At 41.2% G+C, this 23,205-nt stretch overlaps 1 protein-coding gene across 1 annotated transcript; it reads left to right on the forward strand.

The window, feature by feature from the left end:
* The first annotated feature begins 312 nt into the window (after positions 1-312).
* Positions 313-23,136, forward strand: OGA (O-GlcNAcase). Its single transcript, XM_064663112.1, has 16 exons — positions 313-841; positions 4,478-4,529; positions 4,852-4,949; positions 6,151-6,281; positions 6,961-7,132; positions 8,116-8,214; positions 8,365-8,649; positions 9,205-9,363; positions 10,625-11,235; positions 11,626-11,800; positions 15,333-15,418; positions 16,287-16,391; positions 17,985-18,070; positions 18,992-19,184; positions 19,940-20,099; positions 20,859-23,136. The coding sequence occupies exons 1-16, from the start codon at positions 655-657 to the stop codon at positions 20,993-20,995; spliced, it is 2,736 nt and encodes a 911-aa protein (XP_064519182.1). The 5' UTR covers positions 313-654; the 3' UTR covers positions 20,996-23,136.
* Positions 23,137-23,205: the final 69 nt, after the last annotated feature.

Genomic DNA, 23,205 nt, shown 5'->3' on the forward strand with positions numbered 1-23,205 from the left:
AACCCGCGCACCCTTCGGCCCTGCGCACGCGCAGACCCGCCCGCGCGCCGCCAGGCGCATGCGCAAAACCGAAGTAAACACTCCACTCCCCATCCTCCCTCCCCCACTCGGCGCCGCTTCCCTACACAAACCGCAATGCGCATGCGCGTCATCCTCGCCACCACCTCCCTCTTCGGTCCCCGCGGCCCCTCGCGCGTGCGCTGCGGGTGCGCGCGGCCTCCCCGCGCAGGCGCCCTTGGGACTCCGCGGCCTCGCCCCTCCCGCCGCCGGCCCCGCCGAGCACGCGCGGTGCGCGCCCTCCCGCGCCTGCGCAGAGTACGTGCGACGCCCGCCCCGTTCCCTGAGGAGCCTCCTGCGCTCCAGCCTGTTGTTCCCGCTCCGCCGTCGCCGTCCCGGCCGCCCGCGCCCTTTCCCTCCCTTCCCGCCGAGCCGGGCGCTCTCCCGGGCCCTCGCGGCGGCCCCTCGGAGCGCGGCGGCTGCGGGCGAAGCGGCGCGGACCGGTTGGGGCCGGTTCCCCGCGCAGGCGCAGCGCCCCGTAAACAGGAAGCGGCGGCCCCGGAGCGGCGCAGACAAAGGGGCTGCGGAGCGGTACGGACGGGACCCGGTCGGCTCGGCCCGGCCCGGCGAGCGGCGGCGCTGGCGGCGGGCGGCAGGATGGTGCAGAAGGAGGGGCAGGCGGCGCTGGAGGAGCCGCAGGGCAGCCCCAACCCGGCCGGGGTGCCCGGCGCCTCCTTAGAGCCTCCGGGCACCGCCGCGGGGCCCGTCCCGGGGGGCGAGGAAACCGACACGGAGACGGAGACAGCGCTGGGCTCCCGCCGCTTCCTCTGTGGCGTCGTGGAAGGTGGGAGCTCTGGGAGGGGGTGTCCCCTGGGGCACGGGGGCTGTGGGAGGACGGGGGGGGGGGGTTCGGTATCCGCGGGAGACCGGGGATGGGCTGGTCCCAGCTGGCGCTGCCGTCCCCGTCTCCTCCCCCGCCCGGAGGAGCCCGCTCGGCGGGGAGGTGCCGCGCCGTTCTTGGCCGGGACTCCGCCAGAGCGGGGAGGAGCCGCAGCTCCCGGGCGGGGTTTCTGCCCCCGGGGCTTGGACTGGAGCGGGGAGCGCCCTTCGACGGCAGCTATGCGGCGGGGCGAGCGCAGGCCCGGCTCCCAAGCGCGCCCATGATTCCTCAGAGAGGCTGAGGCAGTGCTGTGTCTCGCCTGCTGGTACGTGAGTAAAGGAGGTAGGATCGAGAGAGAGAGAGCAGAGCTACCGCGCGATTATCCCGGCTGTACGTGCTCTTTCTGCGCGCCAGAAGCTCAGATTCGATTTCCTGAGTAGGGAATATGTGATTCCACATGCATGTGCTCTGTAATTAATATTAAATGCCCCTTGTTCTCCAAAGTGTTCTAGCTTATCATTTTAATTCGGCTGTGGGACAGTCCTCTGTCTTTTGACATAGTTGGCATCATTGAAAGGTTTAAACTGTTGCTGAAGCTGCAGAATAAAGTAACTTTTTTTGCATTTCTCACTAGTGACAGAATTTGTCTGCATTTCTGGCAGGTCGGTTAAGGTAGGTGGTTGAAAGCCAGCAAGAAAAATGGTTTATTCCCGGCATAATAGTTCGTTTGAAATCGTTCTGATTCCTGTGATCTGTTACTATTTTTGTACCTATAATGACTTTCCAGTAGAAGAACAAAGTGATTAACAGATGAAATGGAGGGGGAAACAGGCAGTTTATCAAACTCAGTATCTGCATTGTTTTACAGAATGTCTTTTGTTTATATCTTAAAAAGAAAAGACTGTTTGGCTTCTGCAAATGTCTCTGTGTGAGCTGCATCAGGCCCAGTTAAGTCTTTATTTTTTAGCATTTACTAGGGCTTAGATACAGTCAGCATGGAGAAAGATCTCTCTGCTTTGCTAATAGCTTAAAATTCTGTGAAGATAGAGGCTAAATTGAAAGCTTTGGAGACAGATATCAGTGAAGAGAAACACAGGTTGTAACAGCGTGTTTTCTCATATTCCTGCTGATACATGTGGACCATGGATCACCTGTTCATCCAGGTTTATATTGGAACTACTGAGTATACTGTAATCATTTTTCTGGTGGTGCTAGTTATATGGTTGGTCACCTCTGCATATATTTTGTTGCAGGTGTTCTTGAGCTTACTATGCATAAAACAAAGCGAGAAAATGGCCTCTGCCCAATGAAGCCATCAAACAGTGGTTAGGAGTTACCAGTCTAACGATAATAAGTGTACAGGAAAAAAAGGCATAGGGGAGTGTTTTAAAAAAAAAAAGGCAGGCAAACAAAAAACCACCACCGACAGAAAAACAAACCTGTGGTGAATGAGGTTAATGGCAGTGAGTGAAAACATCTGTCTCGTTAGTGACTCAGGGAATTATAAGGTTAAGAGTAAAACAGCAATTAACTTCAGAAGTATAGCTAAATACTGAAAACATAGGGCAGTGGTTAACACAGACTAGAGGGATGGTGAGATTAAAGCAGTGAGGTGGAGAATTTGGATCTTTTGTAGAAAAGGCAGAGGAGAATTGGCCAAATACTGATTGTACACTCTGAGAATGTGAAGAGTTTATGACAGATATCAAATTCACTGTTTTGCAGAGTAATAAGAGCTAAGATTACTGAGTGCAAAGCTTTCATGCTCTGCCTCTAGGATGTCCTGGCTTTTAGTGATGGAGAATGTGGTAACTGGGACGAGGTATTTGGCATGATCTGTTGACTTTGTATCAACCTGACACACAGTCCTGATGGAGTAATACAAAACCAGGTCGATTTTCTGTTGGACAGAAAGATCCAAGAGTCATCACCAGCTGGTGACAGTAGTAACCTAAGAAATGTGGAGACAGATGGAAAAGTATCACTTCAGATTAGCCTGTTCTCTTCAGCCTTGTTTAATTAGTTTTTGTTAGCTGAATTTCCTTTTGTTATAGTAGGCTCGGCTCTGCTTCAGGCTTGTGGGTCTGAAAGAGAAGTATATGTAAAGCGAAACTGTTCTGAATGAGTTATGAGACGTAGGTGGTATTCATTGGGTCCCATATGTTTTTGTTCCTTTTGTGGGTTCTTGAGCTTCTTCAGGGCAGCATCAGTCAAAATGAGTAAGATGTGGTGAGAATGAGAAATTCATTCTGGGTTAAATAAACCTGGAGGTTTTCAGACCTCACAACCACTCTCTTGTTGTTGCCCTGTTTAACTCCTCTGTTTGCCACTGGGCAGTTGTGAGGAGCAGTAGTTGCTTAGCTTTGCCACGTTGTGGTGCCAGGCAGTCTGAGATTGCTCTTTGACAGACTAATTCTTAAACTTGAGCCTGCTTTAAGCTGCTTAAAAGAGCATTGCACACTTAACATGTAATTGAGATACCTGTTAATATGTAGAAAATGCTTCGGTTGCATCAGTTTGGAGTTTTGAAAGGTGATAGGAGCGTGGTTTTGGCCTCAGTGAGACCAAATATTTACAGATTTAGAGCATTGAGTAGCTCTGGAAATGAAGATACTGTCTGCCTTTTGAACTGGTGTTCTGTGGGAACTTGTGAGCTTTGTGTATTAGGAACATCATTCACCATGGAGTGGCCATGCTGTTTGAAAATAAGAGCTTATTAAATTTCATGTTATTTTAGTCTCTGGTCTTTGCAAGGGCTGCCAAGCTGAAGCTTTGTTTTCAAGTGCCCACTTGTGGTTGAACTGTTTGCACATGGGTCTAAGTGAATTGGCTTAAGAGTGCATTGAGGGTGCTTTTTTAATTGTTTCTAGAATGGGAGGATTAGATTTAAAACCAGTAGCAATTACAATTTCTATGGAATTCCAAGACTTTCAGTACAATCTGTTCTAAAATCACTTGTGTAGAGGCTTTTATATATGATTATTCACAGACATAGTATTAGCTTGTAAAATGTGGGAACTTTAAAGTAAGATACCAATTAATTTTGATAAGGAGCCTATAAACTGAATAAAAGGAATGAAATCCTAAGCATTTTGTTGAGTCACTTGCACATATTTTTTTTTTTAATTACTCAGCATCTCCCCCACTATGTGTTTATATACTCTGTGTATATAAATTCTAATCTGTGCCACCAGTTAAGCATTTTCGAGATACTAAATATTTTCAAATGTCTTCAGTATTCACCTTACAATTAAATCTATTCTGTAGGTGTCTGGAGTGATAGTTTAATTAGGTTATGATTGTTCGGTCTGTTGCTATAATAATGCTGACTTGACTTGTCAAGGGCATATGCTCAGGAACACAGGTTGTATTCTGAAAACTGATTGCTTCAGTGGCCAAAACTATGAGACCTTAGATCATAAGAAATGAAACAAGTTATAATTGCATTTTAAATTTAGATCAGTTGAGGTTATTACACTTCCCTAATGCTAACTAATTTTTTTTCCTTTCTGCCTTGGGAAGCTTTTTGATGAATGTAGCAGAAGAGTTTCATGGAGCAGGCATAATCTAACTGGATAATTTTAATCTTGTTTCCCATAGGATTTTATGGAAGACCTTGGGTGATGGAGCAGAGGAAAGAACTTTTTAGAAGGCAAGTCATGCTTCCCCTTACTGCAGCACATTCCATCGCAATGAAATCATAATCTTCCACTTAAGCCTGGAAAGAATTATTGTTCTAACCTAGAGAAACTTTTTGCCTAATATCTGTATTCTTAGGGACTCATGTTCACCTTTTTATCTTGCACGAACCGAATTTGTCCACTATAATTTGTGCTTAAAGTTATTGTGACTTAACAGTATAACACAATGTTCAATGAAGAAAAAAAATAGATCAAGTAAAAGAATAAGATGAAGTGAAACTTAGAATTCCTGAATTTGTAGGCTATTTGAAGGCTTTTTTCCTATGTTTGTAGACTTCAGAAGTGGGGACTGAATACATACCTGTATGCTCCAAAGGATGACTACAAGCACAGGATGTTTTGGCGAGAAATGTACTCTGTGGAGGAAGCAGGTAATTGCCTTTATTTCTCCTCTGTGTTTTCTATAAAGAGACTTTAGAATTAATTGGTTATTGCTATGTATACTTATGTGTGTATAATCACAGTAGCCATTCCCAAAAGTGACTGGAGACCTCTTTCTTAATAGTCTGCAGGTGTATTTTTTGCAGCTTTGGAACAAGCATGGATTTACTTTTAACTATAACTGCAGATGATGTCTGAAATTGCTTTAAGGCTTTGTCTTAGAAGATTTACTTTTTTTTTTCAAGGGAAATTATTCCTCTGGCTCTTGAACATCTGCACCATATTTGAAGTAGAAATTTATTTGCTTCAGAAAAGAGAAAAAAGATTGAGCAAATAGCATGTCCCTTTGTGTGATTCATTAAGCCCTTGTCTCAATGAAGAAAGTACCTATTAAAAAAACAACTCTTGACTAGTTAGTTGGAACATAAGACCTGTTCATGCTCATGTGAGGCTTTTTATCCACCTCTGGCATTTTTGGGATCTTTGGTGTTTTATTAGACTGAGGGGATTGTAGTTTTCCTTGGGTGGGGGGAGAAATTATACTCTTGAAATTAAATAATCCTTCTTGGAGGCCACTTTGAATCAGTGCAGAAATATAATCTAAAGGTTACTGCAAGGTAATTGCCAATAGCAGCAAAGATTGTTAAATATTCTAAAAATAATTCTTATTATTCATTGTATGGAAGATGAAATTTCAAGTTTGCTTCTTAAAGCAACTACTTGTGCACAGTGGTGTTAAACCCCATGTTTTCCATGTGCCCTAAGTTTCAGTGATATGAGTGGTACATGAACCCCTGTCACACAGGGTGATACTTCTGCAGTGAATTGTCTGTTAGTATGTGTGGGGAAAGTGAGTAATAATTCTAGAACTGTTGGTGTGCATACTGTGGAAACAGACTATATCTGTATTTGTCTCACTGTACTGAGATAAAGAGAATTTAAAAAATATTTATAAAACTTTAACATGGAAAATAAGAATACAAGGAGAGTTGTTGCATTCCTTTTGGCATAATTTCTGAGAACTCTTGCAAATAATTGGTGCTCCTTGCTGTGTTAATTTCAAGAAATTCCAGCAATTTTTTAAAAATTCTGATAGAAGAGGCTTCTGAACTTCGTAATTTACTTAAAATGATGCCCAAGAATTTTTTTTAATTGTTGAGTCTCTCTACAATATTTCAATTTGATTTCCAGAGCAGCTAATGACTCTGATATCAGCTGCACGAGAACACGAAATAGAGTTCATCTATGCAATTTCACCTGGACTTGACATCACTTTCTCCAATCCTAAAGAGGTATCCACACTGAAACGTAAGCTGGACCAGGTAAGTGTGACACAAACAGCGCAGTTGCAGCACTGCTTGGTTTGGAAGCTCCAATACCTTGCTTACTCTTGCAGCTTTTCAGCACGTTCTTGAACCTTTTCAGCACCAGTGTTACTTTTGGTGCCTCTGAACAATTCCGATGGGTGTGTTTGGGTTGCATTGCAGAAGTGGCCAGGGATCACCTAGATTTTTAAAAAAGTCTCATCTTGTATGGGATTCTGAAGGCTATTTTTGTCTTCAGAGTATTTTGGAATCTTGAAGCCAGGATGCACTGCTAAAGCAAGAACTCTTGCCTGCAACAAACGCCTTTGCAGGCAGACCTGACATGCACATCTTCTTTGTTCTATTAATTGACTCCTCTCCTTTGTCCAAGAGCTATTACAGAATTAGCTTTTTTCCCAGCTGTCTGTTCTGCGAGATCAGCTTTGGGTTGTTAAAACTGGAACAGATTGCAGGTCTTTAGAGGTCTAATCTTTGAGAGAAGCAGAGCTACGGGGCAGAGATAGGCATTCATTGTGAATAGAAACCAAAGTCTGTCTTGCCTCCACTACCTTCTCTCCTCCATTCCTATAGCTTTCCCTTTAAGATTAAGATTAGATTTAAAAATTTTAGTTTGATTTAAAAAGAAAATGAAAATAATTTAACAAATTAAACCTTTTGCTCTTGTCTCTTGTATTAGGTTTCCCAGTTTGGCTGCAGATCTTTTGCACTGCTGTTTGATGATATCGATCATAACATGTGTGCAGCAGACAAAGAAGTTTTCAGTTCTTTTGCTCATGCTCAAGTCTCGATCACAAATGAAATTTATCAATATCTAGGAGAACCAGACACATTCCTTTTCTGTCCTACAGGTAAAATGAGAGGAATCATTTGGTTCAGCCTCAGTCTTATTGGTTGGAAAGCTGGCTTAGCATTTAATAACTGCCTTAAGGAGTATTTTGGGGTTGATTGAAGAAATTGACTTACAAAGAAAGGTTTGGTTATTCAAATATATGCAAAGTTTTTGCCAAATCTACACAGCTATGAAAGGCTTAATGCCAAGCAAAGAAGGCAGCTTGATAGAATGGTTAAGGGAAGTTTTTTGGTTTTTTTTTTACTTAAACCAAAATCTTTTTGCCTCTTGAATTGGCTGGCTGTTAGTTTCTTAGAATTTTCTTAAAGTAGAAGTACAGTCTGTGCTCACTGCTGTCACTGGCTCCTATTTTTAATAAGATTACCCACTTCAGTAGTCACTGACTTGTTTATTTATTAAAAAAAAAAAGATTACTTGCACTTGGGTCCAGTCATTGCTTTTTGAATTGCAAACTTCCTCTAATACCTTTGAGGTACTGGGGAGAAAATGACTATGTTCAGAAGTGTGGATGGTTGCAAGGAAGATTCAATTCAGTAGCAATGTTGTTATTGTTAATTAGTTTATCCCCTTACACTGTAGTAGTTTGGTCCTGTTGCAGACCTTCAGTTTAACTTTAAAGAGATATGTGTTCCAGTGTTAATATTTTTAGATATTTGCATTTCATAATCAGTCTCGGGGTTTTCCAGTTCTCTTGCATATTGTCTGCTGTAACCTGGCCTTCTGTTTATGGACTTTATTAGTTTTTTTCTAATTTTGACATTGGAGCAATTTTAAATAAATTCTGTACCTTTTGTTTCTGGTCTTTATGTGAAGTATCATTCATAATGTCCTTTTTATTTATACTTTAGACTTTCAGGCCTTACCTGATTAATTTTATGGATGTTTCTCATTGCTTCCCTCAATGTGTTTGTGGGACAGTTGGGTATGTTGTCACACATGTGCATCCTTCTAACAACAGTGACATTCTCTTTTCCTGTGCAGAGTACTGTGGAACTTTCTGTTATCCAAATGTTGCCCAATCACCGTATTTACGGACTGTAGGAGAAAAGCTGCTCCCTGGCATCGAGGTGTTATGGACAGGTAAAAAGTTTGGTGGCTTGTTTCTTTTAATTCACTGTTGTTGTTAAAAAATTTTCTCATAAGTATTTAATAAAATAAACTTTCCAGCTACTTGGGGATTGAATCTTCGAGTAGATGCAAAGCCCGCTGATTATCCTGTTTCCCTCTTAGGTCCAAAAGTTGTATCCAAAGACATTCCAGTAGAGTCCATAGAAGAAGTTTCTAAGATCATCAGGAGAGCACCAGTTATCTGGGATAACATTCATGCTAATGATTATGATCAAAAGAGGCTTTTTCTTGGGCCTTACAAGGGTCGGTCAACTGAGCTCATCCCTCGACTAAAGGGAGTTCTGACCAATCCAAACTGTGAATTTGAAGCCAATTATGTTGCCATTCACACACTTGCAACCTGGTACAAGTCTAACATGAATGGAGTGAGAAAAGATGTGGTGATGAGTAAGTATGCATAAATGTTTGCTGGATCTGTGCTTAACCGTATGAATCATACTGGCTTTTGGTGTTTTTAATGATTCTATCCTTTCTTCACCAACTTTTTCTTCTTATGATCACTTAGCCTTTTCTGTCCCATAAGTAAATGTCAGTTGCCTGAAAGGTAATGAGCATTGAGCTTGCTTTATTGACTCCTGGCACATATCTGTAGCACATATTATCAGAGAATTTCTTAGCCTTGAGAGGTATGTATGGTTGTATAATTAACACTCTCAGCAAGGAGTTTTAATACCCAAATTTGACGTGTGTCCATGGATATGATGTCATTGGAATAGAAGCAGTTCAGATCAAAAGAAACCTTGAATGCCAGAGTGTCTGGTTTCTGCACACTGTTTCTGTGTCAACGTTGACAGTCACCATAATTTTCCATTTTGGCTAATACTTTTGCTTCTTTGCGAAGGAGGCCTGTCATAGTTATTGAATGCCTTGTCTAACACAGCTTTTTTATTTTTATTATTTTAAATTAAACTTGTTTGATAACTTTTTAAAATTTGTCTCTAGCTGATACTGAAGACAGTACCGTTTCAATCCAGATTAAGTTGGAAAACGAGGGGAGCGATGAAGATATTGAAACGGATGTTCTGTACAGCCCACAAATGGCCCTGAAATTGGCCTTAACAGAATGGTTGCAGGAATTTGGGGTACCTCAGCAATACAGCAGTGAGTATGATTTGGTATCATTCTGGAGTCGATAAAAAAATGGGGTTAGATGTTCAGTACTTGCATTTAAATTAAAAATATTTTATGGATCCAGGCAATTCACATACTTTTCAGCTGGAAATATTTTCTACCTCAGTAATTTGGAAAACCTTAATAAAAAAGTAAGAATGCTTGATGTTCAGTGCCTGTAGCGCTCTGACTGATCAACAGAAGCATCATTGATGCATGATCCCTTGGCACTTCTGATGAAAGACAGGAAAGAGTCTGGATCTTGCTAGTCCTGCTTGTTACTACACTTCCATGGAATCTGAGAGAATAGGAAGTATAGTGGGTTTTTTGGAGTTGGTGTTAAATTATTATCAACACTAGTTCTGGTCCTGAAGAGTTCATGTTTTTCCAGTTGTTTTAAGATAGTTCTATTTTTCTGCGTTTCTGTCTGCAGAAACCAGCTGGGTTCCTTCCAGCATTGTACACCTTTCTTGTAGCAATGGGAGCTTGGGACCTGAGGTAAAATCTGTTTTTCTCAAATGTGGGTTTCAGCTGGTCAGAGTGGAATGGAAGAGCCTGTCTCCCAACTCTGCCCTAGGGCATTTATCCTTTTCAACTGCTGTAGAGTTTTGTGTCTTTCTAAAACTCAGTTGCAGCAGAAACATTGGCTGAGGAGTAGTAATTAAGATATCATCTTCCTCCATTTTCACAGAACAGTTTTAAGTTGGAAGGGACCTCTTGAAATCTAATCATGAGATATATCTTGAGTCTTAACAACCTTGCTCAAGCAGGGTGAGTTAGAACAGGTTGTTCAAGACTGTGTCCAGTCAGGTTTTGAATTCAGTTTTTCCTACGTTAAAAACATTTTTAAAACATTTAAGCAAAGTTCTTTTATTTTGAAGTGTTCTTTATATCCAAAGGCAACTTTAACAAGTCAGTTGATGCAGAGGAAAAAGTAGTGACTTTAAGAGCTTTTTATTCTGGTGGTGTAGTCAGAAATGCTGCTGGTAGTGCATAAATAAAATATTAATTAATTTTCCTAACTTCCCCCCCATCCTATCTTTGCTTACCAGTTATGTGCAAGGGAAACTTGCAAAAACCAAAACTAGTAGTTAGAATTACAGTGACAGAAGTGAACAGGCAAAATACCAACGGGAAGCTGCGCTGACTGGATGCTGCAGTAATAAAATCACCTGTGATTTGTAGAAGTTGCCGATTTGAATGTTAATTGACAGATATTGAGAACTCTAAACTTATTTCTTCTTATTCTCAGGTAGGCAAGTGGCCCACAGTGGTGCTAAAACCTCTGTAGGGGATGTAGGGCCACTGGTGGCACCGTCCTCTTTAAATGCAGCAACGGTGGTTACCACGGTGTACCAAGAACCCATCATGAGTCAGGGCGCAGCGCTGAGCAGCGAGTCACCGGCCTTGGTCAAGGAGGAGGAGAAGAAGCAATCTGATGAGGAACCAATGGACATGGTGGTGGAAAAACAAGATGACTCAGACAAGAATGCTAACCAGATACTGACAGATATTGCCGAAGCCAAGATGGCAGAGGAGCTGAAGCCAATGGATACGGATAAGGAGAGTATAGTTGAGTCAAAGTCTCCAGAGATGTCTATGCAGGAAGACTCTGGTAGTGACATTGCACCTATGCAGACTGATGAGCAAATTAACAAAGAACATTTTGTGCCTGGGCCGAATGAAAAGCCTCTTTACACAGTAGAACCAGTGACTTTAGAGGACTTGCAGCTTCTTGCTGACTTGTTTTACCTTCCTTATGAACATGGGCCCAAAGGCGCACAGATGCTGAGGGAATTCCAGTGGCTCAGAGCAAATAGCAGTGTTGTCAGTGTTAATTGCAAAGGAAAGGATGCTGAAAAAGTAAGTGTGAATCCTGTTTCTGTCCTTCTAAATGAAAATCTTGAGCAATTTTATTTGTTGTCTGTAATAGAGACTGATGTTCTAATTCCTAGGACCTGAAGGGTAGTGTATAACCAACCACAGGTCACAGTAATTTTCATTCCTCCAGTGGAATCTGCTGTTTTAAGCCTGTAGTGCCATGTTGCTGTGAAGGCAGTCTGGTGTCTGCATTTGACCAATGTTCCCTGTACTGGCCTCATTTTAACAGCCATAGAGGATTTCTGTGAGTCACGTGTGGTGTCGTAGTCAACGCTAGTAAAATGAAGTAATGAATTATATAGTCTTCCTCCATATTTAGAGTACCACCCCTCCCTAGAAGCCTGTGTTTGATCCTGTGGATCTTTTTCATAGATAGAAGAATGGCGTAACCGAGCAGCCAAGTTTGAAGAGATGTGCAGCTTGGTGATGGGGATGTTCACTCGCCTCTCCAATTGTGCCAACAGGACAATCCTTTATGACATGTACTCCTACGTCTGGGATATCAAGAGTATTATGTCAATGGTGAAATCTTTTGTGCAGTGGTTAGGTAGGTGCATTGGGAGCCATTATAATCCCAGACAGCATATTTTTTATGTGTGTTTTTAATTAGCCCACGGGGAAAACTGAAGTATTAGGCAAATGTGCTTTCTTGGATGGGGGTCTGGTTTGACCCTGTTTTAAAGGTTTTCCTGTCTTGCTATTTGAAGCAATGCTTCCAGTGAGTTTGCTTTGCTATTATAAGTGAAGTCTGCTGGATGGTTAAGATTGGAGACCTTGATTTTCTTCTTGGGCTAATGAAACTTGAATCTCATCTGACACGTAAGTGTTGACTTTAACTTACTCTTGACTGAATGCACACTGGACTATGCCATTAACTCCTTGGATACCCCGCTGTATGATTGGAAATGACACTACGAAATGTGACCACATCAGCCATCTGCTGTTTGCTCTGTCTTGATAACATTATTGCTGTCTTCAACAGACCTTTGTGGGCTTGGCCATGAGGAAGCTGATCCTCCCAGCCCTGTGCGCATGCGAGCTTTAGCATAAGGCTATTCTGGTGCAAAATAAGTTCTTTTAAACACTTTCCAAATTACTGAATTTTTTTTTTAATTTTTTTTTTTTTTAGTAATGGGTGGAAATTGTGGAGCTCTCTAGACAGATTTAGTCTGAGACTTAAAATGATCTTGAAACAGGTTTTCCTTTTCTTTTTTTTTTTTTTTTTTTTTTATGTGTGGCTCTTTCTTGTTTGTTTGTTTTGGTTTTTTTCCTGAAAGATTTTTGGGGGATTCTAAGTTGGCAGATAGCACCAGCATGGCCTGGGTAATTCTAGTGACCTCATTTCACTTTCAGGTTTCAATACAACTGTAAGGAATATGCTGTGGAGTTTCTTGACATACACAGCAGACAGCAAAGCTGATGGTCTTAAGTCACACTTTCTGTAACTGTCACAAACCTCACAGTGGTTGACCATTACACAACCTTGGTCTAGTCCTAGTGTTTGGATTGTCTTTAAATTATATTCTTAAACACTGGCAGGTGTAAGCAGGGACAGAGAAGACCTGTTAAATCATCAAGTCAGTCCAAGCCCAACAACTTACTGTGTTTTGTGCTTATTAAATATCTGATCCCAATATGTATAGCTGAAAAAGAAGAAGTTAAGAAGAGAGCTTTTAAGACTACCTTCTGCAAAGTACAGAGAAGAAGACTAGCATGGGTGGAGAACTCAGCAGCATTGTAGTATGTTAACATTTCTCTAAAAACCTCATGCTGTTTAAAAACTTTAGTTTGTGAATTTTAAGTGTAACACAACTCCCCCAACTTTACTATTCTTGCTGTATGTTGACCTTTAGCTAGACAGAATGCTCTCTTCTTGATAGCTTAATCAGCTTAAAACTCCAGGCCAAAGCTCTATAAAGAGAACAGTGATTCTTGTAATCTCTGAATGTTTAGGACCCAAGTTAAGACTGCATTTCAGAAGTATCAGACTACCTAGTGATTTCATCTGAAGTTGTCTTCAGTTTTCAATGTCCATGTAAAGTTGGGTTCAAGTCTCTAAATGGATCAAATATTTGGAATAGTTCGCAGTAGAAACCAACTCTAATACAAGCTCTGTTAACTTTGGCACTGTTCTGTTCCAGTACTCACACTATTATTAGATAGTTGAAAAATTCAGGATTTTTCACATGTACAGATTAATACTCTTATGCTAGCAGTGCTTCTGTGAGAGGGGCCATTTTTGTCTTCAGCTTATGTTTTTATCACTAATGTAAATACATACAGAGCAAAGGTCTGTGATAAAATAGGTCATTATATAAAGTCAAGTACACTACAAATAGAAACAAGTTAGTTTTCACAACGGTGTGCTCAATGGTCCACTGGATGTTGTTCACTTTCTTCACCACTCCTCTCAAGTCCAGCTAGCATTCAGTCCCTTAAATTAGTGTGGCTGTACAGTACTATGGATTACTAATGACTTCTATTGTCTTCTTCCCCATTGTGTACAGATGGGAGAATCCTCAGCACAAGTTTCTACTGCTATTGGATGGACAGCGCCAGATGTTCACAGCGCGTCGTCATTAATTAATTAAAATGGAAAGGTTTTGTCTGTGAGGCAGCTCAGATAGATTAGATGTGCAACAGGCATGAACTGAAGTCACATTTGCGCAGCGACTAAGGCATTAACTATGTTTTTCATTTATACAGCTCTTCATTCACGCAGCTCTTTACTGTAATAATTGGAAGTGCTAGTTAAGTTGTAGTCTCAAAGGAGAGACAAATACTGTCTTCCAAGTTATTGACTAAATCTCCTTGTGAAGGATATTTTCTTACGTGAGAATTCTAAAATGTGGGAGGAAACCAAATTTGAATTCTGGTGCTTGGATTGTTTCTGAAATTTACCATACTTAGGGTAGTTTTTATTTAACCTATTTTCCTAAACTCTCATAAATGTCAAACTTGGCACACTTTGGGACTCTCTGACTAGCACAACATACTTGTGTGTACTGATCTGAGACTGTTACTTGAACAGGAGGTAGATTGCTGTCCACAAAAGGAAAAGAGTGTTTGCGCTGCTCATCTTGTCAGAAAACTAGGCAGGTAATTGAGGTCTCCAGATACCACTTGCTTTTCTTCTGTCTCCAGAGTTGTCATTTGTGTTAGCTGGTGAAGGCTGCAGTGCTGTGCTGGCGGAACAATGTTAAAATTCAAACAGCCAATGGAAAATCCTTTTCTAAAGCAAGCGCAAACTAAAGCTGAGCACTGCAGTGGGCCTCCTGTGGCTGGTTGAGCAGCAAGGCCCCTGGTGCGTCCGATACGCTTGTGGAGGTAAAAAAATCAAGATACTAAAAAGCAAAGCTAGTAGTGGCCAACAGAGTGTACTAGTTAAATTGTGAGTTTATTCCAGTTAACACTACTTAGCTTTTTAACATGCCAGCAGCACTGCGACAATACGGCCTGGATTATATAAATATGCATAGTCTCTTGCAAGAGTGCAGTTTCATACAACTGTCCTGGCTGCCTGAACTGTTCCAGACTGTTTGCATATATTGCCAGTCCTAGTTTTCTGACAAGATTAGAAACAATAAGTACTAAAATGTGACTTCAGAAAGATCCGTTTTTTTTTTTCAAGGGGCTGTGATAATGGCTTTTGTTTGATCTAAAATTTATGGTAGTAGCTATTGAGCCACATAGCTTCCAAGATGTCATCTTTTCATAGATTAAATAAATGCACAAACATGCAAAAAAAAAAAAAAAGTTACAAAACGTCTGGGAAGTTTACACAGTTGTGCATGGCACCATTCTTGTGCCTCCTGGTCTAGAATGAAGCGTATAACTGAATCGCCTCACCTGTTCTTAGAGCTGGCTGTTATAGGTAACCAAAAATTTGAAATACTGTAGCCAGTGCGCAAGCACAAAATCTTTGTAAGTCATACATTATTACAGCCCTCCCCCAAGCCCCGGTTTCTAGCTCAGTTAGAGAGCTTTTTTCACAAGTGTATGTTAGCTTTTTGGACATGTAAGACACCCAGGAAATCCCCCTTCTCGTAACATTCTCCGCTTGGATCTGATCTCAACAGGGTGTCGTAGTCAATCTTCAGCACAGTTCTTAAGTGGAGACCAAGAACCCTGGGCCTTTAGAGGTGGTCTAGCAGGAGAGTTCCAGGTATCAATATGACTTCACAACTGAATGACATTTTCTTTGTTTTATGAGAAACCTTTTGTTGCACATCAGAGGTCTGGAAGGATTGGTCTGCCGAAGGCTTTCTGGTCCAAAGCCCATTAGCCTTACAGCTTGGTTTAAAATAATTTTCCTCCCCTTTCTACAGTAATTTCTCAAGGAGATGCTGCCTGTCCCACGCGCATGCGAAGCGCAGCGGCTTTAGTTGTACATTTCACATTGTTTCTTTGCAGGTCGCACAGCATTTTTATCTGCGCCCGCAATTGCACAATGCGCGCATGCTTGTCTGCCGATGGGAATTCCATGAGCAAAAAGGGATAGTCATCCAAATTTTGGTTCCTCTGTAAATAATGCCGTAACGCGCTTTGTTGCGAGGAATTCAATTGGCAAATATTCTCGAATCGCTGTTTATACCATGTTCAGATTTGTTCATGGATTTTTCTGGCGCTATATTTTTCCCCCCTCACAGGTGCTCTGCGCGCAGCAAATTGAATCAGCGCATTGCTTTTGGGATAAAGCGTCTCCTCTGGCCAGTTAACCCTCTTCAGACCAAACCTTTCCTCCTGACATTCTATGTTCTTATACAGAGACAGTGTAGATATGATTGGTAAAAAGTATTTTAAAGCAGTTAAGATTAACAGACTCTTAATGTGCTGTTTCAATTGCATATTTTAGAACACCAATTGGATATTTTCTATTCAAATAAGGTCTTTGCATTTGTAAAGCATACCAACCCCACCTTCTTCTGGGGTGCCTGCAAGTAGCAATTGTTAATTTGGGAGTCTGCAGTGCACACCCAAGAGTGATGGGTTTTGTTGTTCATACAATCATATTAAGTATTTTGTTTTCACAGCGCTTGCTGCCTATTGATGGAGCAAATGACCTCTTTTTTCAACCACCTCCATTAACACCCACTTCCAAAGTGTACACCATACGACCCTACTTTCCTAAAGATGAGGTAACTGCTTTTGATGCTTGTCATTGCTGTTGGTAGTGATGCACTTCCTTTTGTGGCAACAGAGGTTACTACTGAGTCCCTTCTTCCCCTAATGAAGCAGATGTCCTGATGTGTTGCGTGAGGCACAAATGCAAGCTCGCAGGAAAACCAAGTGACTTGCCTGTGGCTCAGCAACGTGCTGTGCAACAGTCAGTGTACACTCACATCCTGATTCCCAGCCTCTCACCTCCCCACCTTTTTAAATCTGTGCCTTCCCTGCTTATGAGGGGCAAGTGAAATTTTTTCACGGCTTGTAGAGGAATTCTTGCAGCAGGGAGACATGCAGTGGATTAAACTTAGAGGATGGGTATGTATACCTGTTCACTCAGTAAATATTGTGGCACTTGCTGGTACTCACAGAGCTGTATAGGCAGAATGTTGATACTGTTAACTCAAAATTGAGCTGCAAAATGTGATCATGGTTCAGCTGTTCTTACAATTTTAAGTACAGTTGTAAACTTTTTGGTCTGATTTTGAAAGAATTGTTGTCAAATCTTCTTTAGAGTGTTTGATACTTTAAAATCAGGAATTTTTTTATTACTTGTTATTGATTAACGCTTTTTTCCTTTTCTTGTTCTTTTTTTTCTGAACAAATCTGTAGTGTAGTTTCATTTCCATTGGCTTAACAAAGAGAATACTTGAAACTGATGTATCAACCAATAGTTAGCTAACACTCTTTATGGATGCAATTTATACAATGTCAGGATTAATGCAGCTTGAACTCTTGCATTTGTAGTACATTGAGATGAAACATGAGTATTTAGGTTATTTGCAGTAGTTCAAATGAGTCCTGACTTTGAAGCCAGTCAGGCAGGGCTGGCACATGAAGACTCTTTTACCTGCCACTTTTAGGGTAGCTCTGTCCTGTGCTGTTCTCAGGAGCAGTGAAGCAGCCTTTTCCATACCTTAGTGCAGGATGTACCTAAACTGATTTGTTCCTTTGTAGACAATGGAATTGATATTTCTAAGCCACCTTAGCAATTGGAGATGCAGCTAAGCATGCAGTCATAAACAATATTTCTTCTGAGGAGTTACTTTTTATGAAAGGGCAGAGAAGTGTCAAATGAAAAGCCTTTTTGTTAAAAAAAAAAAAGGAGGATGTGTAAAGTTTCTTATTTAAAGTGTGACTGATACAAGTTTACTCTGAGATTCTGCTGAAAGTCTTTTAACATGCAGGGTGTGTCTGTCCTTCCCCGGGGTTATATTGCTGTGCTGGGACATTGGAGGTTTTGTAAAGGGACTCTGTATCAAGGGTGTTGATCTTTACCCTCTGGATTAATCTTGTGCTGTTACAACTGCAGGAGGTTGACCTCCAGCCTTTCCTTCCCAGCCATTCAACTTAACCACAATGTTTTGAAGGCAACTTTTGAGTTATTTTCGGGGAGGAGGTGGGGGGGAAGATAGATCCTTTCTCATAGATGGATACTTTTGATCTGTGTTGACTTAAAGGTCTCTCAGTACTAGGTTACAATGTGGCTGTTAATGACAAAGCTCTGAAACGGAGTTGTTAGTTTTTGAATGTGATTGATGAGTTGAAATCTTCTCTCCTCTTAGGCGTCTGTATATAAGATCTGCAGAGAAATGTATGCTGATGGAGCTGATCAACCCTTCCATAGTTTACCAGATTTAATTGGAGACAAGTACGTATTAGGAACAAATGACCTACAGAGGTGGTTCTGAGGGATAAAGTTCTGACACTATTTAATTTGAATTTTTAAAAGTGTGAGTGGGAAGAATGCAAAGAACATTTGATATATATAAAACAAATAAAATTTACCCTCAGGACATTGGGGTTTGGATTTCTTAAAGATACCATTGACAGTTACGTCTCAGTTCATGCACTGGTCACCTGTTGTGAGGTGCTAGAAAATAGACTTAGCTGAAGCCTCTGTATTATGAAACCTGTGCATCATAGTACCTTATTTCAGATATTGTGAAAGTATATCATGGGAATGTCCATAGTCTGTAGTTACCATCTGGTATTTTTTCCAATCTTTTGTAGTTCTGAAGATAATTGAGGGGTTTTTGATGACCAGTCTCCCAGCTGAGTACCTCCAGTTTTTCTGAAGTACATGTACAATCTTTTAAAAAGGATAGGCAGTGACAGATGAATTAAAAAAAAAAAAGGGCATTAAATCTGAGCTGTAAAATGAGCTACTTTGAGGATTTTTTTTTTGTGTGTTGAGTGTTTAATTTAGACAGAATTTTATAGAGAGTCTGCTCTGAGTGACAGGAAGGCAGTTAAGAAAGGATGTGTAACTGGTATAAAAAAATACTCAAAGGAGAATGTGGAAGAACAAGGAAGTAATGGCAGCAGAGCAACTGAGGGCAAAAGGATAAGAGCGGTGTATATGGAATTAAATTGTGGGATCCTGAGGTGCAGATGTTGCTTGTAGCTGAGTTTTGACAGTCAATTAATGCTTTGTAGGAAGTAATTCCATAAGTGGAGGACTCTGTCACTTCTTTGGTTGACCCTAGAGTCTTCTCCAGCGTACCTGAAGGGCATACTTTATCAAAGTGACCTTCTTTTGACTGAATTTGGACGCTTTTTTTTCCTGCAGGTTAGTAGGAGGTCTGCTCACCCTCAGCCTGGATTACTGCTTCGTCTTAGAAGATGAGGATGGCATATGTGGCTATGCTTTGGGGACAGTTGACGTGACTCCCTTCATTAAAAAATGTAAAATGTCTTGGATCCCTTTCATGCAAGAAAAATATACGAAACCAAATAGTGACAAGGAGCTGTCTGAGGCAGAGGTTGGTATAACCCATGAAATCAGAACTGTTTGCTGAAGTCTTTCCTTTCTAAAGTGGGTCTTTTTGTCTTGCATTTTGAGCTCACAATGAAGTTCAGTTTTTGTACCTTTCTGAAGACTTTGACCATGGTATCTGATGTATTAGAAGATAACAGTAAAATTGTTCATTGCCAGTCAGATACAGCTGTGTTTTCTAATACACCCATGAGGTGTACTTCAGTAGTAATCAATGCAGTAAATATAAGGCAACTTAATCTAGAGAAAATTACATTTTGAAAATAAAGGATTGCTTCTGATCTGTTCCACTACTAAATGCAGTATTAGTTTCTCCATGCTACAGGTAGGGCACTGGTAGTCACATCAGTTTAAGTTTGGAAAACAAATTCAAGAGCGCTTGCTTTTGGTGTGAAAATCTGTGACTGCCTGTGGAAAAATAAATGAAACAAAAAGGAATGTCTGTGCACAAACTGTTGGTTATGGGTTGGCTGGTATTTTTTTCACTTGAAGTGTGGGTCACTGAGAAGGAGCTTTGCATGCCTCCTTTGACACTCTGAGAAGCTTTTCTAACCTGACTTTTTATCTGGAGTACAGACAGCAGTTGAGCAGGTAAAGAACTAAGTGGCCATCAGAGGTGTAGGCAGGAAAGCCTGCTGGTTTGGAGGTATGCTCCATGAGCAAAGCAGTCTCCTTGATAAAGATGAATGAAAATTAAAAGCTGAATAATGAGTAAATACCTGTTTTCCATACTCCTTTCAGAAAATAATGCTGAGCTTCCATGAAGAACAAGAGGTATTGCCAGAATCGTTCCTTGCCAACTTCCCATCATTGATAAAGATTGATATCCACAAAAAAGTGACCGATCCAAGTGTGGCCAAAAGTATGATGGCCTGCCTGCTCTCTTCTCTAAAGGCTAATGGTAAGTTTCTTGCACTCACAATTCCTTGTTTCCTAACTACATGTCAGTTCTAGGATGCAAGGCAAACTTGGGAGGGTTATGTGAACATACTGTATTTGCATGTCAGTCTGAGATGTTTGAATCCTGCCATAGCTGACACTAGATTTGGGTAAATAATTACAAAAGCATTCAGATAGCTGACTTTTGCTGCTGTCTTGGTAAAAGGTAGCTTTTCACTTCAGTCATTACCCTGCAAATTAGAAAATAGGCAGAACTGAGGGAGCAATTTGGCGATGAGAGCATGCATTTTTACATCTTGAACAGGGCACAAACGTTTATATTTTCCCTGCTGGCATTGGTAACGATGCTTTTTTTCACACGCAGCAGTGTGCACTGGTGGGTAATTACCAAACCCTTCAGTGTGGGAAGTGCTTGGCTGCCTGCCTTACTGCACACCCGGCATTCACAGTTCCTTCGCGCCGCTTGGTGCCCTCTTGTAATGCTGTATTTTGGAGCCAGTGTTGGCGTTTCAGGGTGTTTGTATGTGCAATGGAAGGTGTGCAGAGGGTTTGTTCAGACTGATGTCTGCAGTGCACAGTCCCTTTAGGGGATGGTCAGCTATGTTGCCATAGGTCTGGACTCTTAGCCACTATGCTCCATGTGGAGTTGGATCACTCATTTAAATGTTAAAACAGATGGGAGCTCTAGTAATATTTGATGTCTGTGCTTTTTACAGCAACTCTTCTCCTACAGCGTTTTGTTTCTTTCTTCCTTCTTCAGGCTCCCGTGGGGCTTTTTGTGAAGTGAGACCAGATGATAAAAGAATCCTGGAATTTTACAGCAAGCTGGGTTGTTTTGAAATTGCTAAAATGGAAGGATTTCCAAAGGATGTTGTTATCCTTGGAAGAAGCCTGTGACGTGCTTGACAGCGAACTGTTCCAGTACTGTAGACCCATAACAGCTGGGCAGGTAGTGGTGGGGATCTTCATATGGTCTAGCTGCACAAAGCCAGCAATAAGCCAGCTTGGTAGAAAGGGCTGTGCGAAAATCACCCATCACGCATTCAGACTGTAATTTGTTGGAAGGGGATAATGCTGCTGAAAACACTGTTTTAACAAAGAGAAACCTTGTCCTCTCCTGGTCCTGTGTGAAGTGCCAAGGAATCTTGCATGGGCTATAGCTCCTTGGAGGAATCCCTCTCAGTCGGTGCTGTGGTTGACTACAGTTCTCTGCATTCATGTGTCAACAGAAAAGTGGTCTCTGGCAGAAGTACCTATAAAGATGTGGGGTTTTTTCTCTGTCATAGAGCAGGATGTGCAACTGGAAGTTGCAGAAATGAGAGGGATTGCTTGTGTCAATCAGCAATTTTAAAGATAAGTAGTTACAGTTCTATTTTTTACTACCTTTGCGCTTGTTGATAAGGCAATGACCCGTTGTCACTTCTAATGACCATTGGTTCAAGCTTTGTGTTTTGTTAGGGACAAATGTGCAGTGGTCTGTGGCAGAAGTCACTTAATGACAAACTTGTAAATTTCAGTGTATATAAACTTAGCTGTATGCTGACTAACTTTTTGTTTACCAGTTTTTGTAACTTTTTCTTTTGAAAAGTGAAATGGTATAGGTCCAAGATGGCACTTTTGAATAACCTAAAACCACAATCGAGAACAAGTCTGTCCTCAGCACTGACCTTTCTTATTGTGCCTCATATCCAGGGCTAGGAACTGACCATCTTGGGAAAGGGGAGCAGATCCCAACCAACCCTTCCTTCAGATAGCAGTTTGTCGCTACTTGAGTGTATCATTCTCCTGGGACTGAAACAGCAATTCACAGGGTGCTCTGCTGAACCTGTTAATTTTGGTAATGTTCACAAGGGATTGTGGATGAAAGATGGTGAGAGGGAGAGAGCTGGCCCACAACTGGGATTTGTCCTTGAAACACTCACCATGTTTCAAAGCCTGTTCATACTAGTTTGATTAAATCAGGGTCTTCAAGTCCTGCACATTTGTATCAAATAACTTTTCTACAAGAAATGCCACAATAAGCACATTTTTACACATTATTTAAATGGTTACCTACTTTTAAATGTTCCAGAAGTTTAATGTTTTTACCCAGGGTGGACATACTTGGTTATGGGATGGAACCCGTGTAGTATGGGACCCGGTAGTCAGGTAGTTGCATCATTTATGAAAATGGTATTTCACAGAAGTCCCAGTGTCCCAGACAGGTGATTGGCCAGTGGTATGCACCTTGCAGTACCTTGCTTTCACCTGCTGCCATCAGCCGTCTATATCTTCTGTTAAAATTTTCCTGGGTTTTTTTCAGTGGTGCACAAAGGAAATTCAGTTCCTCTTAAAAGCCTCCAGCTGCATAGAAGTTGTTATGCAACCTGTAATGAATGGCATTAAGACTGCAGTGATGCTGTCTGTGACCTGTAAGGAGATGCTGCATTTGGCCTTCTGGTGCAGTCACGTGCAGGATGTCTCTTTTTTTTTTTTTTTTCCTTTGCAGAATGTGAATGATTTTTAATGCGGTAGTGAAGTATTTAAGTTGAAACAAGGTCATTTCATTTTTAGAGAGAGGTACGGGGTTGTGCTGTGGGATTTCATGTAAGTCAGAGCTGAATGCCACTAGTTTTTATACAGCTTTGAGTGCATGTTGAGTAGCTGATACCTTGATTTACCAGATGGGAGAATTTTGTTTCTTCATGGATACCAGAGTCAACTTATTTTATCTGGATGCATAACATTACAGTATAGGATGCTTGTGGCCTTATTTCTTGGCTTTTAAGGAGTTGCCACATTTTCTCTTCCTATGAATTTGTTATTATTATAGAAGTTAATTGTCTAAGCCTATGGAATGTCAGGCCAATACCATCATTCTAGAATTGTAAAGTGATATGTTGACATATCTTTCATGGTTATGAATTTTCATTAAGGTTGGAATGCCACTTTCATTAATCTGTTTTAGATCAACAGTATCTGTAGCAGAAGACCTGTAAAACTGTATTTGAAGACCATGCGAGAAATAGAATAAAAATTGAGAAGTGAATGTAAATAAATGTGTGGGGTTTGTGTGAGGTTCCAGGACCAGAAATGGTTCAGCAACATATGTTACATCATGCCGTAAG

This window comes from Pseudopipra pipra, chromosome 8, assembly GCF_036250125.1.
Source record: "Pseudopipra pipra isolate bDixPip1 chromosome 8, bDixPip1.hap1, whole genome shotgun sequence".
In the NCBI taxonomy this organism is placed as follows: Eukaryota; Metazoa; Chordata; class Aves; order Passeriformes; family Pipridae; genus Pseudopipra; species Pseudopipra pipra.

Excerpts from the sequence above, each read along its gene's own strand:
- OGA (XM_064663112.1), top strand. The coding sequence starts at position 655 with ATGGTGCAGAAGGAGGGGCAGGCGGCGCTGGAGGAGCCGCAGGGCAGC. Across the intron at positions 6,282-6,960 it reads TGAAACGTAAGCTGGACCAG|GTTTCCCAGTTTGGCTGCAG; the intron begins GTAAGTGTGACA and ends CTCTTGTATTAG. Across the intron at positions 18,071-18,991 it reads CCAGATTTAATTGGAGACAA|GTTAGTAGGAGGTCTGCTCA; the intron begins GTACGTATTAGG and ends TTTTTCCTGCAG.